The sequence below is a fragment of the Thamnophis sirtalis genome, unplaced genomic scaffold (assembly GCF_051295495.1).
Source record: "Thamnophis sirtalis isolate CommonGarterSnake01/CBP01778 unplaced genomic scaffold, rThaSir2_p1.2 scaffold_14, whole genome shotgun sequence".
In the NCBI taxonomy this organism is placed as follows: domain Eukaryota; kingdom Metazoa; phylum Chordata; class Lepidosauria; order Squamata; family Natricidae; genus Thamnophis; species Thamnophis sirtalis.
In genome coordinates, this window is record NW_028261394.1 from 36,440,247 (window position 1) to 36,454,004 (window position 13,758).

Consider the following 13,758-nt stretch of genomic DNA (forward strand, 5'->3'; position numbering starts at 1 on the left):
CTCCACTGCTTGGCTTTTTCTCACCTCTCGGCAGGGGTAGGTTTCAACCAGTTCGCGGCGGTCCCTGCGAACTGGTTGGTCGCCGAACCCGGAAGTAAGTAACTTCCGGGAACAGCGAAGGGCGCGCCCGCCCGCCCGCGGTCCTTACCCGGTTTTGACGAGTTCTGCGCTTCCACGCATGCGCAGGACGCATACAGCGCCTGCGTAATCGTCCAGGAGCAGCTGGAGCATCGCGCAGACGCTAGTACGCCCGAACCGGTTGGAACGGGGCGAGAAACCCACCCCTGCCTCTCGGGTAATGTAAGGGTGGGAGGCATGTGGACAGCAGAGCCGGAAGATGGCCCTGAGAAAGCTGTCTTATCTTTCTCAGAGCGGCTGGTACAATACCATCTTCACATCTGCGGATTGGTTGAATCCATAGCGGACTGTTGGGAGGGGTCTCAAATTCCTTTATTCTTAATTGTACTCCCTGAGGGACCTCAGAGCCTGCTTTGAACCTGCCCTGCTATCATCCTTTTCCAATAAAAGGTTCCCTTTGAAATGCCAAGTTTCACAAGTCTTTACTTTCTTGAATAAGAGGGGAGAGGGGGCCAGGCCTTACACAACGCATTGTTTCCCATCTTTAAAAATCCTGCCCAGTTCTCAACTACAGCAGGCAAACCATCATCAGCAAGTTCCATATTATACCAAAGCGAACAAGTCAAGCATGGCCTCAATGCCAGAGGCAAAACCTCGCTAGTCAGGAGCAGAAACCAGAACGTATCTTTTTAAAAAACAAAACAAAACAGCAAAGCTGATGGGTGAAGATACAATTTTCAGCAAATAGAAAGGATGGAACACTTTCTTCTAATATAAATTACATCCACAGTTTTCCCTTGACTGAATATTCCCAGAATAGTTTTAATTAGGTAGTATTGAGATAGTTGTGCGGCTGTGAACTAGCTGGAGTGGTATATTTTTTTATTTTGATTTTATTAAACTTGTATGCCGCCCTATTCCCAGAAGGGACTCGGGGCGGCTAACAAACCAAATAGGGAAAAGGGGGAGTACAAAAAACAAAGAAGACAAAACAAATACAGAAAACAATTTAAAAACTCATCAACAGCCGCAACAATTCGAGTGGGGCTGGGAACTCATCAGCCCCAGGCCTGCCGGAACAGCCAGGTTTTAACGGCTTTGCGGAAAGCCTGAAGGGTGGTGAGGGTCCGAATCTCCACAGGGAGATCGTTCCAGAGGGCCGGAGCAGCCACAGAGAAGGCCCTCCCCCGGGGGGTCGACAGTCGACACTGACTAGTTGATGGAATCCGGAGGAGGCCTAATCTGTGGGATCTAATTGGTCGTAGGGAGGTAATGGGCAGGAGGCGGTCTCTCAAGTACCCAGGTCCGATACCATGTAGGGCTTTAAAAGTAACGACTAGCGCGTCCAGAGTCCAATAGGCAGCCAGTGCAGCTCGCAGAGGATAGGTGTAACGTGGGTGTACCAAGGTGCACCAACAATCGTTCGTGCGGCTGCATTCTGGACAAGCTGAAGTCTCCGAATGCTCTTCAAGGGCTGCCCCATGTAGAGCGCATTATAGTAGTCCAGTCTTGAGGTCACAAGGGCATGAGTGACTGTTCTGAGTGCCTCCCGGTTCAGGTAGGGATGCAATTGGTGCACCAGGTGAACCTGGGCAAATGTCCCCCTGGTCACAGCTGACAAATGGTGTTCTAAAGTCAGCTGTGGATCCAGGAGGATTCCCAAATTGCGAACCCTGTCTGAGGGGCATATAATTTCACCCCCCAGCCTGAGAGTTGGAATACAAGGCCAATTATTGGGAAATATCCTGGTCCAGTCTCTGCAGGGAATGGATATGGTGGTGCTGGTGGGATGGCCCCATAGGTATCAGCTGCATAGTTGCCCAACAGCCCGTAAGGCGTAATTTATTATTATAAATTATGCAGTTTTATCTTTTAATATTGTAATTCGCCCAGAGTTACCGTGTGGCACGATAGGCAGCTAATACATTTTGCAAATAAATGAACAAACAAATAAAATTCCCATCTCTTCATAAGCTTCAAAGTTTGCAACGTGACAAAACTAAACCACAGGAATGAGTTCCCCAGAAGGTTGATACGTGTCTGCCTTTTATTTCAGGCGCAGAATGTCCCAAAAGCTATTTTCTCATTTGGCATAGAGAACCTGGGGGCATTCTTGATAACTCAGCTGGGCTGTTCGGTTTCCCTGCAGTGGCTCACCTCATAACGTGTAGAGGCAATGAAATTCAGATGCTCTCCGACATCATAACTTATGGAAAATGCAAGGTCAAGAAGATCCTGAGGGAGGGGAGAGAAAGCAGGATGGTTAATGGAGGAACTATTGCTGGCAGAAGGAAAGGCAATTCAAAACTTATTAACCGGATCAGCAAAACACAAGCCTGGTTGAAAATGGAATTGGTTTTTTTTTAAGGGAGTCAATATGAGGCAGGAACTCAGACACAGTCTTAGTACCGTATTTTTCGGACTGTAAGACACACCTAAATTTATAGGAGGAAAATAAGAAAAAAAAATAGTTTTTGGCCTCCACGTATCGTGTTTTCGCCCACCCAGGCCTCCAGAAGCATTTTGCAGTGCTCCGCATGGCCCATTTTTGTCAAACCGTGCCCATTTTTGGCCTGCAGAGTGCTTCTGGGGGTCTGGGAGGGCAAAAACGCAACACGCAGAGAGCTTGGGAGCCCAAAGACGCTTGTATTCAATCTATAAGATAAAGGTTCCCCTTGCACATATGTGCTAGTTGTTCCTGACTCTAAGGGGCGGTGCTCATCTCTGTTTCAAAGCCGAAGAGTCATCACTGTCTGAAGACATCTCCCTGGTCATGTGGCCAGCATGACTAAATGCCGAAGGCGCACGGAACGTTGATACCTTCCCACCAAAGGTGGTTCTTATTTTTCTACTTGCATTTTTTACATGCTTTCGATCTGCTAGGTGGGCAGAAGCTGGGACAAGTAACGGGAGCTCCCTCCATTACACTTCTTGGATGAGAAGAGAAACGTCTTCAAGGAAAAACGAGAAAGTCCAGTTGCCTCTCACAAAACACATCTGGGACAACCATGACTGGATGACTGAGAATCTCCATAGACACTAAAGAATGAGCAAGATCTAGCTCTTCCATCATTTTATTCATTACAGTTACTTATCCACCTTTCCTTCACCAAAAAGAAAAAAACTAGCAGGGGCAAAAATCAAACAACAGGAGTAACAATCATCACAATCAACCTCAATGCAAAGCTAAGCCAAAGTCCTTGGTCTAGAAAGGGACTCTATCCAATGGCTGTGTTGTGGCCCACCAGCACAGCTGGAAGAAGATTCGGACAGTGAGGAAGTTGGGGAGGAACCTGGGCCAGTCCTGGAGTCTGGGGAAGGCTCTGAGGAGGGCTCTGCATTGGAGGCAGAGAGGGGGCCAGAGCTGTATGACAGTTATCAGCTGCCTTCAGAGTCAGACATCAGTGAGGCAGACAAACAGCTGGAGCCTGTTCCAATGTGTGTATGTGCAGAGTTGCCAGACGAAGGGAACAGCTAAGGAACAAGGGTTGACTTGGGAGTAAGGCCACAAGTGGACGGTGAATAGCCCCTCCCAGAGGAAATAAAAGAGGAGCGAAAGGGGAGTGGAGTTTGCAGGAGACACTTAATTCGCTTCATTGGTTCGTGACTCTCTGAGACTCCTTGCCAAGGGAGGAGATCCTCCCAGCGCAGGTGAGACATTGGCTGACCTTATTCTGCTTGCCCGAACTCTTTTCCTTGGTATGGGGGCATTCCCGGCCCACCAGCAACGCTTTCATGTCAGCCACAGAAACTGGAGAGAAAAGTAATTTGCAGGTTAAAGTCTACCTAGATCGAAGAAGATTTGAAGAACAATGAGGAAATATGAAAACCTCAAATCTAAGAAATCCATCCTTCCGAAGTGGGTAAAATGAGGACCCAGATTGTTGGGGGCAATAGGGTGGCTCTGTAAACTGCTTAGGGAGGGCTATAAAGCACTGTGAAGAGGTATATACTATATGTCTTAGTGCTATTGCTATTGCTTTCCAAGAGGAAACAATCAAATCCATTTAAAAAAGGGGGGGGGGGAATTCACTAGATTAGGAATCAGCAACCTGCATGTCAGGTTCCGAAGGGTTAATGAAACCACTGGCTGGAGCTGATACTGTGGCTCTGGAGCCGCATGTGGGTCTTTCATCCCTCTGCTGCGGCTCCCTGTCTCCAATCGGCACCACAATTTTGAGAGGAGCTTCCAGTTTTTTTGGGGGGGGGGGAAGCAGGGCGTGCCAAGAGGAGACTCTATGGCAAAGGGCGGGTTTTCCGGTCAGCTTCACAATTGATAGGGTTTTCGGTTAGGACAGGTAGATGAAAAAGGATGTCCTATGAAGGGGAAACCAAACTTCCAGCCTGCTGCAGAATTGAACGGGGGGGGGGGGGGCTTCCAGTTAGGACCTTTGTGGCTTTTAAGGTTGTTAAGAAATGTTTAAGGTTTAAGGAGTGTTTAAGGTTGCCGACCCCTGCACTAGCCACATAGAATGATAAACCTGGAAAAGACAAGATCTTAAATCAGGAAAGCATTTGGGAGCAAACTTAGCACCCCAATCTTTCCACAACTTCCTCTTTGTGGGCGCCACAGGGAAACCAGGTAGCCTTGCTTTTCCATCCTGGGAGCAAAGGTGAGATAAATAAGCCTACAAAAGGTTGCATACAAGGAAAACCAGTACAAAATGTTTTACAGATGGCACCTGGCACCAACAAGGTTAGCTAAAATCTTAACAAAATACCTCCCCAAAATGTTGGAAATGCGAATCAATACACGGAACATATTACCATTTATGGTGGACCTGTGAGGAGGCTAAAAATTTTTGGAAAAGGGTCAAAAATTGGCTGGAGGCAATAACAGGGGTTAAAATAGAATGGAAACCTGAAGTTTTTTTAATTAGGAATAATGTCTGCGAAATACAAAAAAGAATTCCAGTATTTAATACTACATATAATTACGGCGGCAAGGATTGCCTTTGCCCAGAAATGGAAAAACAAATTAATTCCAAGCGAAGATGAAATAATAAGAAAGGTTATGAATTGTGTTGAAATGGACAAACTAACTAAAGAAATCCAGGGAAAAGAAGAATCAGAATTCTACCAGATATGGGATAAATGGTATAGGTGGATGGAGGAAAGAAACAAGAATCAATGAAGGAATATAACAAAACTCAAAAAAATAATAGTTGTGAGTAAAATAAGAGGGTTCAGAATGGTGAAATCCAAATGAAATACAATAGAAGGGGAAATAATATAAGGTGAGCGATATCGATTGATAATAATTGCTATTAGAAAGAACAGGAAGCTCCTGTTCGTATTGTATTGTGTAAATGTGGTGTACGTCTAGGGTTTTTTTTTGTGTGTGTGTGTGTGTGTGTATTTTACATGTTTGTTAATAAAAAATAAAAAATAATTTTAAAAAAGCCTACAAATGACGAGGAAACTGTGACACACCTTTCTCCTGCAGACTCTCAATTGGTGGGTTTTCGACCCCTTCTTCCACATCTCCATAATGGAGAAATTTATGGTTGGGAGAAAGACGGCAGTACCAGAGCTTATCTGCCAAAGAGAAGAAAAAACATTCAAAGCCCATAATAGATTCCCTCCATCTTTCAATATCAATCATTCTCAAGTAATGAGAATGGCACTCATGACGCAAAATATTAGGAATTCCAAATGGTTGGTGTTTCTCTCATTCCCCCGGGGACGTTTAATGACTTAGAAATCATGTATTTCCAAATCTTACTGTTTGTCTGGAAAAGGAATCGGGGGCTTTTGAGGCCAAGAGGGATCTATAGACAGCCCTCGACTTTACAACGGTTCATTTAGTGACTCTTCTGAGCTATGACGGCTGAAAAAAAGTGTCACAAAAAACGGTATTTGAGCCCACAGAAGAAAAAAGGGTGCGGGAAGCATCTCAGAAACATCCGTCCTTAGTTTTCTAAAAGCAAAAGCAAATTAGGGGTAAAGTTGCTTTTCAGTCTCGCAAAACTGATGTGAGCCCTTTGAATTAGCCCAGACAAGAAGCACAAACCACAAGTACTAACACAACCTCTACTCTAAGGTTACCGGAACTTAATCTCGCAAGTCTCAAAGCACTTACACCCTGCTTTCCTCGGTCATATTCAAGGCACAGGTTTCTTTTCCACCCGCCCCCCCCTCAAACCTGTGGACTTGTGCCTTACCTTGCCGACGGCGGCTACTAATTTTGCGAAAAAGCGTCCCTTCACAAAGATGCAGGAGTCTCTGCTGCTGGATCAACTTGATGAGTTCGGGTTTCAGCCGCTCCTTCAATTCCCTGGAGCAGAAAATGGAGCACAGCTTTTTGTCACGTGGGCTTGGTGACTGTCAGCTTCCGCCCTCTGCTTTGCTTATGCTTCGCTGCTATGCACTGCAGGGCGGAATGCTTGGGGAAATGAAAGTAAGTGCTTTATCTCCTCGAGAGGCTGCCTCAAGGTCACCCAGCTGGAAAAAGGAAGGAGTCACATGCCATTATGAAAACATCTTGCCTGAACCTGGTTGGTGGGCAGTAAGTGATAGTTAAGGGAGAGAAAAGTAGAATTTAGGAATTTGCGTGCGTGATTCTCAGTTCTGGCTTTGCTATACTGCAGTACAGCTGATCTCTATTAAAACTATACCTTTCTCAATAAATAGAGCCAAATTTCTATTTAGAGCAGTGGTAGTCAACCTGGTCCCTACCCCCTACTAGTGGGCGTTCCAGCTTTCATGGTGGGCAATAGGAGTTTGCTGTAACTCTGCTTTATAAATTTTATAAAATAAAGTAACTTCCCTGCTTTATAAATCACCATTATTGTGGAACTGGTGGGCGGTTAGAAAATGTTACTGCTAACAGAGATACAAAAGTGGGCGGTAGGTATAAAAAGGTTGACTACCCCTGATTTAGAGGTTTAAGTTATGTCAGGTCCGAAAGTGACATTCCAATGGAATTAGAATTTTCTTTACCTGAAGGACTTTCTCTAAAACTGGTATCCCAGGTAAAGTAGAGTCCAATTCCCAGATTTCAGAACAAGCATGGCCACAAAGAGAGAGAGTCTTTGCACTTGGTGCCAAAAAGTCGAAGGAAAACAACATTCTTCTTCCTTGGGAGGGCAGCCATCTTGTTTTACCAAGCACATTACTTATTTCTAGCATTTCTACCTCACCTTAACGCCCCCCCCCAAAATCTTTCAGTTCACACTGGATACTCTGTGAGCTTACCTTTTAAAATAAACACCACAAAGAAAATAAACACACAAAGAAAAAACACAAATACAGATGATTAAAAACGAGTCCATTAGAATTCAAATTGTAATGAATACCGTATTTCTAGAACCTGGCTGTTTTATTGCTGTTTATTATTATTATTTTGCATTGCTATTACACTTGAAGATTTTTGTCTTAGTGGAGTGTTTTCTATGTTATGCTGCTTTATTTTCACACTAGGTTTCAGGTAACAGGTACACAACCCAGGGCACAGCATTAAGCTCTCTTGAAAATAAAAATGATCACGGTTTCTTTTATTTAAAAGGCATCTTATTGCCCTTCCTTGCAAGGACCTCAGGGACATATCAAAAGGCAGCATCTATCCACTGGAACGCCTTGAACAATTTCAACCAAACGTGGTACACAAGATGACTTACTCTCTGGAGAAAAATATTGTGGTGGTAAGACACCCCTAAAACCCCTCAGGATGTGTGTTTTGTTAAGGTACAGCCTGTTGTGCCTTAAAATGGTTTCTACTGTACAGCACAGTGGAAGTTGCCATGGTAACAGCTTCACAGTACTCCACAAGGGGGAAAATCCAACATTAGAAATTAGGTTTGGTCTGGACACTTTCCCCCTATAAATAAACGCCAGGTTATTGGCTAGTTGGAAAATAAAAACAGAGAGCAAGCCAAGAAGAAAGAGCAATATTTGACGCAGCACAAAATCCTTCCTGCAACTGAGTGAAGTCTTCCATCTCAACGACAAGGTGTCCATCTCTGAAAAGGGGAAGTCCATGGAAGCAATTCAAGTGATTCCTCTTTGCATGATGGGAAGCAATACTTGAATAGAGCTCAGTCTTACATGTTCTAGGGAGGTGTCTTTCTCTCCCCCTCTCTCTTGCACAGGCATACACACACACACACACACACACACACACACACACACACACACACAATATTAGAGATACAGCTGGAAGCCTCCTTACTCACAGGACAGGGACAGGTAGAATTTCCTCTTGATGCATGCGTTCTGTCTGCCGGAGACGCAGGATCTCACTGTAGTTGAGGGTGTTCACTCGACTCTTGAAGAGCTCCAGCGAAGTGGGCTTCAGGGCCAGGGTTCGTGTGATCTGCTCCCGAACCACTTGCATGACCTGGAGGAAGATCCATAGAGTTACCTACACAGGTGTGTCTTCTGCACCACCATTTCTCATCACAAAAAGTCAATTGGATTGACAAAAGTAGGTTATACTGCTCTTCTCCTCCTCCTCCTCATCTCTCCTACTATCTTCTCCTATTGGTACCTTATGATTTATCACTTGTTTGTATCTTGTGATTAATGATTGTAGCTATGATTTATGATTTATTACCTAACTTTGTTGTTTGTGTGAACACTGAGAGATTCTACACTGGAGACAAATTCCTTGTGTGTCCAATCACAATTGGCCAATAAAGAATTCTGTTCTGTTCTGCTCTGTTCCTATTCCAATTCCAATTCCAATTCCAATTCCTAATTCCTAATTCCTAATTCTATTCTATCAAAAAAGTCAATTGGATTGAGATGGGTAGCTATAGAAATTGATTGGTTGGTTGATTGATTGAATGAATGAATAATGTAGATTGTTCCACCATGCAAATGATGGGGCAGAGTGAGTGAATGAATGATGTAGATCCTTTCATTATGCAAATGAAGGGGGAAAGATGAATGAGTGAGTGAGTGAATGATGTAGATCCTCCCATTATGCAAATGATGGGGCAAAGATGAATGAATGGATAATGTAGATCGTTCCACCATGCAAATGATAGGGCAAAGACTGTCAGTTTTGAGTGGCAGAGGACTGCATTTAATCCGAGGAGATCAGGCAGAGACCCCAATGAATGCCATTATTCTACCACTCTATCTTTCAGCCCAGTTCAGACTGACAACCACACCACTTAAAAAGGTAAAGAAAAACATTCAATCCCCTGTACTGAAAACCGTGCAGCTCAAGAACCTATCAGCCAAACGGTCCCTTTGAAATCTCGCTGCAATCCACCTGGGTCTTACCTTGTCAAAATCCTCTTGAGTAGCTCGCATCTCCTTCCAGGTTTTGTTCAACAGCTGGATGCAAATACAGAAAACCTCATCAAAGAAGTGTTCTTGGCCAAAGAACATGGGGTAGAAAGCCTGGGCTGTCTCTGAGCCTGCAACAAGAGAATTAGCAGAATACTTGAATGGGCCGTGGTGGCGCAGTGGTTAGAATCCAGTATTGCAGGCTAACTCACTGCCGACTGCCAGCAGTTCAATCCTGACCGGTTCAAGGTTGACTCAGCCTTCCATGTTTCTTAGGTCCAATAAAATGAGGACCCAGATTGTTGAGGACAATATGCTGATTTTTGTAAACTGCTTAGAGAGGGCTGTAAAACACCATGAAGTGGCATATAAATCTAAATGCTATTGCTTCTTTCTTTTACACAGATGTCTACTACTTGTTTCACCCCATGGTTTTTAATTTCAAACAAACAGTATAATTTAGAATGGGAGAAGTTATGTTTGCTTCTGCTATCCTGGAGGGGGAAGGAATCCAATTTTCAAAAGCCCTTACAAAAACTAACACAACAAAAAGACGTGTCAAAAATCCATAGTAGCTGAACTGTGAGATAACAAAGCCATTTTGAATTAAAATATGTAATTTTAAAAACAGATCAGTGCATAAAGATGGAGAGCAGAGTAGACGCACTTCACCATCCAATTCTTACCAATCTATCAGGGCTTCTTCTAAGTCCAATAACACACAAAAAAAACCAGCTAATAAATCCAAAATTACTTCCTGCCAACCTCTATTTTATGCAATAGTCCCAGGAACAGGATGACTTTCCAGGGATGAGAAACAGGTGACCTGCTCTTATTATCCCATCTTCTCTTGGCATACTGTAGAACAGGAGTTTCCAACTTTGGCAACTTTAAGACTTGTGGACTTCAACTCCCAGAATTCCTTAGCCACCACTGGAAACTATCCCTTTAAGTCTTGTGGACTTCAACTCCCAGAATTCCTCAGCCACCACTGGAAGCTATCCCTTTAAGTCTTGTGGACTTCAACTCCCAGAATTCCTTAGCCACCACTGGAAGCTATCCCTTTAAGACTTGTGGACTTCAACTTCCAGAATTCTTGGGAAGTTTTAAAGTTGCCAAGGTTGGAAAAACCTGCTGTAGAAGATCCTCGTAGGACCACTGTGTCAACACATTCTGGATGACTAGAAGCGAATACTCACATGTCTCCCCTACATGAAGAATCTCACACAGCATAAAGGAAAGTTGGATGCTGCTCCGAGCAAACGGACATTCGTGTTTATCTTCTCGACTGCTGTTCTCAAGAATAAACTAAGATAAAAAAGGTCAATATTAGAACCTGCTGGATGTAAAATGTCATGAAGGTAGCCGAGCTGGCAATTGAGTTCCCTAGGTTGATGGTCCTGGGGGACTTTAATTTGCCGTCGCTCGGTGAAAACTCTGATGGGGCGCAGGAGTTCATGGCTTCCATGACAGCCATGGGCTTGACCCAAGTAATTCGAGGCCCAACCCATTCAGCGGGTCACATGCTTGACCTTGTATTTCTCTCGGAGCAGTGGATTTGTGATCTTGGTCTGAGGGGGAGCGACATCATACCCCTATCGTGGTCAGACCACTGCCTACTGAGGCTCGACTTCCGGAGGCCAAACCCCCACTGTAGGGAGGAGGAACCGACCAGGTGGTTCCGCCCCAGGCGCCTTATGGAACCGTCAAGGTTCCAGACAGAGCTTGGGGTTATTCCTGACACTTTCGCCCACAGTCCGGTGGAGACTCTGGCTGCTGCGTGGCACTCGGCAGCGTCGGAGGCCCTCGACCGGATTGCGCCACTGCGGCTCCTCCGAGGCGGCGGATCCCGGAGACCCCCTTGGTTCACCGAGGAGCTCCGGGAGATGAAGCGCCGGAGGAGATGCCTAGAGCACCGTTGGAGGTCCGATAAGTCCGAATCGAACCGAGCAATGGTAACCACCTGCACCAGAGAATACACCAGGGCACTTAGGGCAGCAAAACGATCTCACATAGCCACCCTGGTTGCATCCGCTGAGTCCCGCCCAGCCGCCCTGTTTAGGATAACCCGCTCCCTATTGAACAAAAGGGAGGCGGGGGAACCCTTGCAGGGCAGAGCTGAAGAGTATGCCCAATTCTTAGCGGACAAAATTGCTCGGTTTCGGTCGGACTTGGACTCCACACCCTCAGTTCCAGCCGAGGCACAGGGGGACCTAGTAGAACAGCTCTGGGTTGAGTTTCAGGACGTTACCCCCGGGGATGTGGACAAGGCCATGAGAGCTATAAGTACCTCCACCTGTGCTCTGGATCCGTGTCCCTCATGGCTGGTTACTAACTGCAGTGAGGTGACACGAGGCTGGATCCAGGCGGTTGTAACCGCCTCTCTTCGGGAGGGGAACTTCCCCGCCGCACTGAAAGCGGCGGTGGTGAGACCCCTCCTGAAGAAACCATCCTTGGATCCAGCTGTTCTTAATAGCTATCGTCCAGTCTCCAACCTTCCCTTCTTGGGGAAGGTTGTTGAGAAGGTGGTGGCCTTCCAGCTCCAACGGTCCTTGGAGGAAGCAAACTATCTAGACCCCTTCCAGTCAGGCTTCAGACCCGGTTACAGCACAGAAACCGCTTTGGTCGCATTGATTGATGATCTCTGGAGAGCCAGAGATGAAGGACATTCCTCCATCCTGGTCCTCCTTGACCTTTCAGCGGCTTTCGATACCATCGACCATGGTATCCTTCTGCGACGACTGCGGGAGGTGGGAGTGGGAGGCACCGTGCTACGGTGGTTCTCCTCCTACCTCTCGGACAGGTCGCAGTCGGTGTTAGTGGGGGGGCAGAGATCGTCCCCTAGGCCCCTAAATTATGGGGTGCCTCAGGGCTCGGTCTTATCCCCCCTGCTATTCAACATCTACATGAAACCGCTGGGAGAGATCATCCGCAGGCACGGGATTAGATACCATCAATATGCGGACGATACTCAATTGTATCTGTCCGCCCCGTGCCAACTCAATGAAGCGGTAGACGTGATGAGCCGGGGCCTTGAGGCCGTTATGGACTGGATGAGGGTTAACAAGCTTGTGCTCAACCCAGAAAAGACCGAGTGGCTGTTGTGTTTTCCTCCCAAAGATTTGACTAATATTCCACCACTCAGGCTGGGGGGTCAAATTTTATACCCCTCAGAGAGGGTTCGCAACTTGGGAGTCCTCCTGGATCCACAGCTGTCATTTGACCACCACTTAACGGCTGTGACCAGGGGGGCATTCGCCCAGGTTCGCCTGGTGCGCCAGTTGCGACCCTACCTGAATCGGGAGGCTCTCACAACAGTCACTCGGGCCCTTGTGACCTCTAGGCTGGAATACTGCAATGTGCTCTACATGGGGCTGCCCTTGAAGAGCATCCGGCGGCTTCAGCTAGTGCAGAACGCAGCTGCGCGAGTGATTGCGGGTGCACCTCGATTCACCCGCATAACACCTATCCTCCGCGAGCTGCGCTGGCTACCTGTCGATCTCCGGATGCGCTTCAAGGTGTTATTAGTCACCCATAAAGCCCTACATGGCAGTGGATCTGGATACTTGAGAGACCGCCTTCTGCCAATTACATCCCTGCGACCAATAAGATCCCATAGATTAGGCCTCCTCCGCATTCCATCGGCCAGCCAGTGTCGGCTGGCAACTACAAGGAGGAGGGCCTTCTCAGCAGTAGCCCCGACCCTTTGGAACGAGCTCCCCGTGGAGATTCGTACCCTCTCCACCGTCCAAGCCTTCCGCATAGCCTTGAAGAACTGGCTCGCCCGACAGGCCTGGGGATAAGGATAGTTACCCCTCCCGAATGATGAATGTATGTTGCCTACTATTTTATTATATGTTTCTATCTTAATGTCTGTATTCCCCCTTCCCGGTTTTATGTGAGCCACCCTGAGTCCCCTCAGGGAAAAGGGCGGCCTACAAATACTAATAAAACTCATAAAAAAAAAACTCAAGTGTTGTGGCCTGCTAGCACGGCTGATGGCAGACTCAGACAGTGAGGAGGTTGGGGAGGAACATGGGTGAGTCCTGGAGTCTGGGGAAGGCTCTGATGAGGGCTCTGCGTTGGAGGCAGAGAGGGGGACAGAGCCATATGCCAGTTATCAGCTGCCTTCAGAATCAGACATCAGTGAGGCAGACAAACAGCTGGAGCCTGTTCCCAGTGTACGCATGCGCAGAGTTGCCAGGCGAAGGGAACAGCTAAAGAACAGGGGTCGACTTGGGAGTAAGGTCACAGGTGGATGATGAATGGCCCCTCCCAGAGAGAATAAAAGAAGAGCGAAAGGGGAGGGGAGTTTGCAGGAGACAATTAGTTTGCTTAATTGGCTCATGATTCTCCGAGACTCCTTGCCAAATTTTGCAGCTATCAGCCTGTCCGCTCTACAAGCCAGATAAAGAACAGGGGTAGACTTGGAAGTAAGGCCAC

The 13,758-nt window shown here is 46.6% G+C and overlaps 1 protein-coding gene across 2 annotated transcripts in view; it reads right to left on the reverse strand.

Moving 5' to 3' along the window:
* Positions 1-13,758, reverse strand: part of ELMO3 (engulfment and cell motility 3) — a 39,418-nt gene that overhangs the window by 3,972 nt on the left and 21,688 nt on the right. For both annotated transcript variants that reach the window (XM_087729126.1, XM_087729125.1), the window contains exons 15-21: positions 10,515-10,623; positions 9,310-9,446; positions 8,253-8,416; positions 6,243-6,355; positions 5,512-5,616; positions 3,747-3,829; positions 2,236-2,313 (exon numbers count right to left, since the gene is read on the reverse strand). In XM_087729126.1, the coding sequence (XP_087585252.1) occupies positions 2,236-2,313; positions 3,747-3,829; positions 5,512-5,616; positions 6,243-6,355; positions 8,253-8,416; positions 9,310-9,446; positions 10,515-10,623 (789 nt within the window). The remainder of the gene's footprint in view (positions 1-2,235; positions 2,314-3,746; positions 3,830-5,511; positions 5,617-6,242; positions 6,356-8,252; positions 8,417-9,309; positions 9,447-10,514; positions 10,624-13,758) is intronic.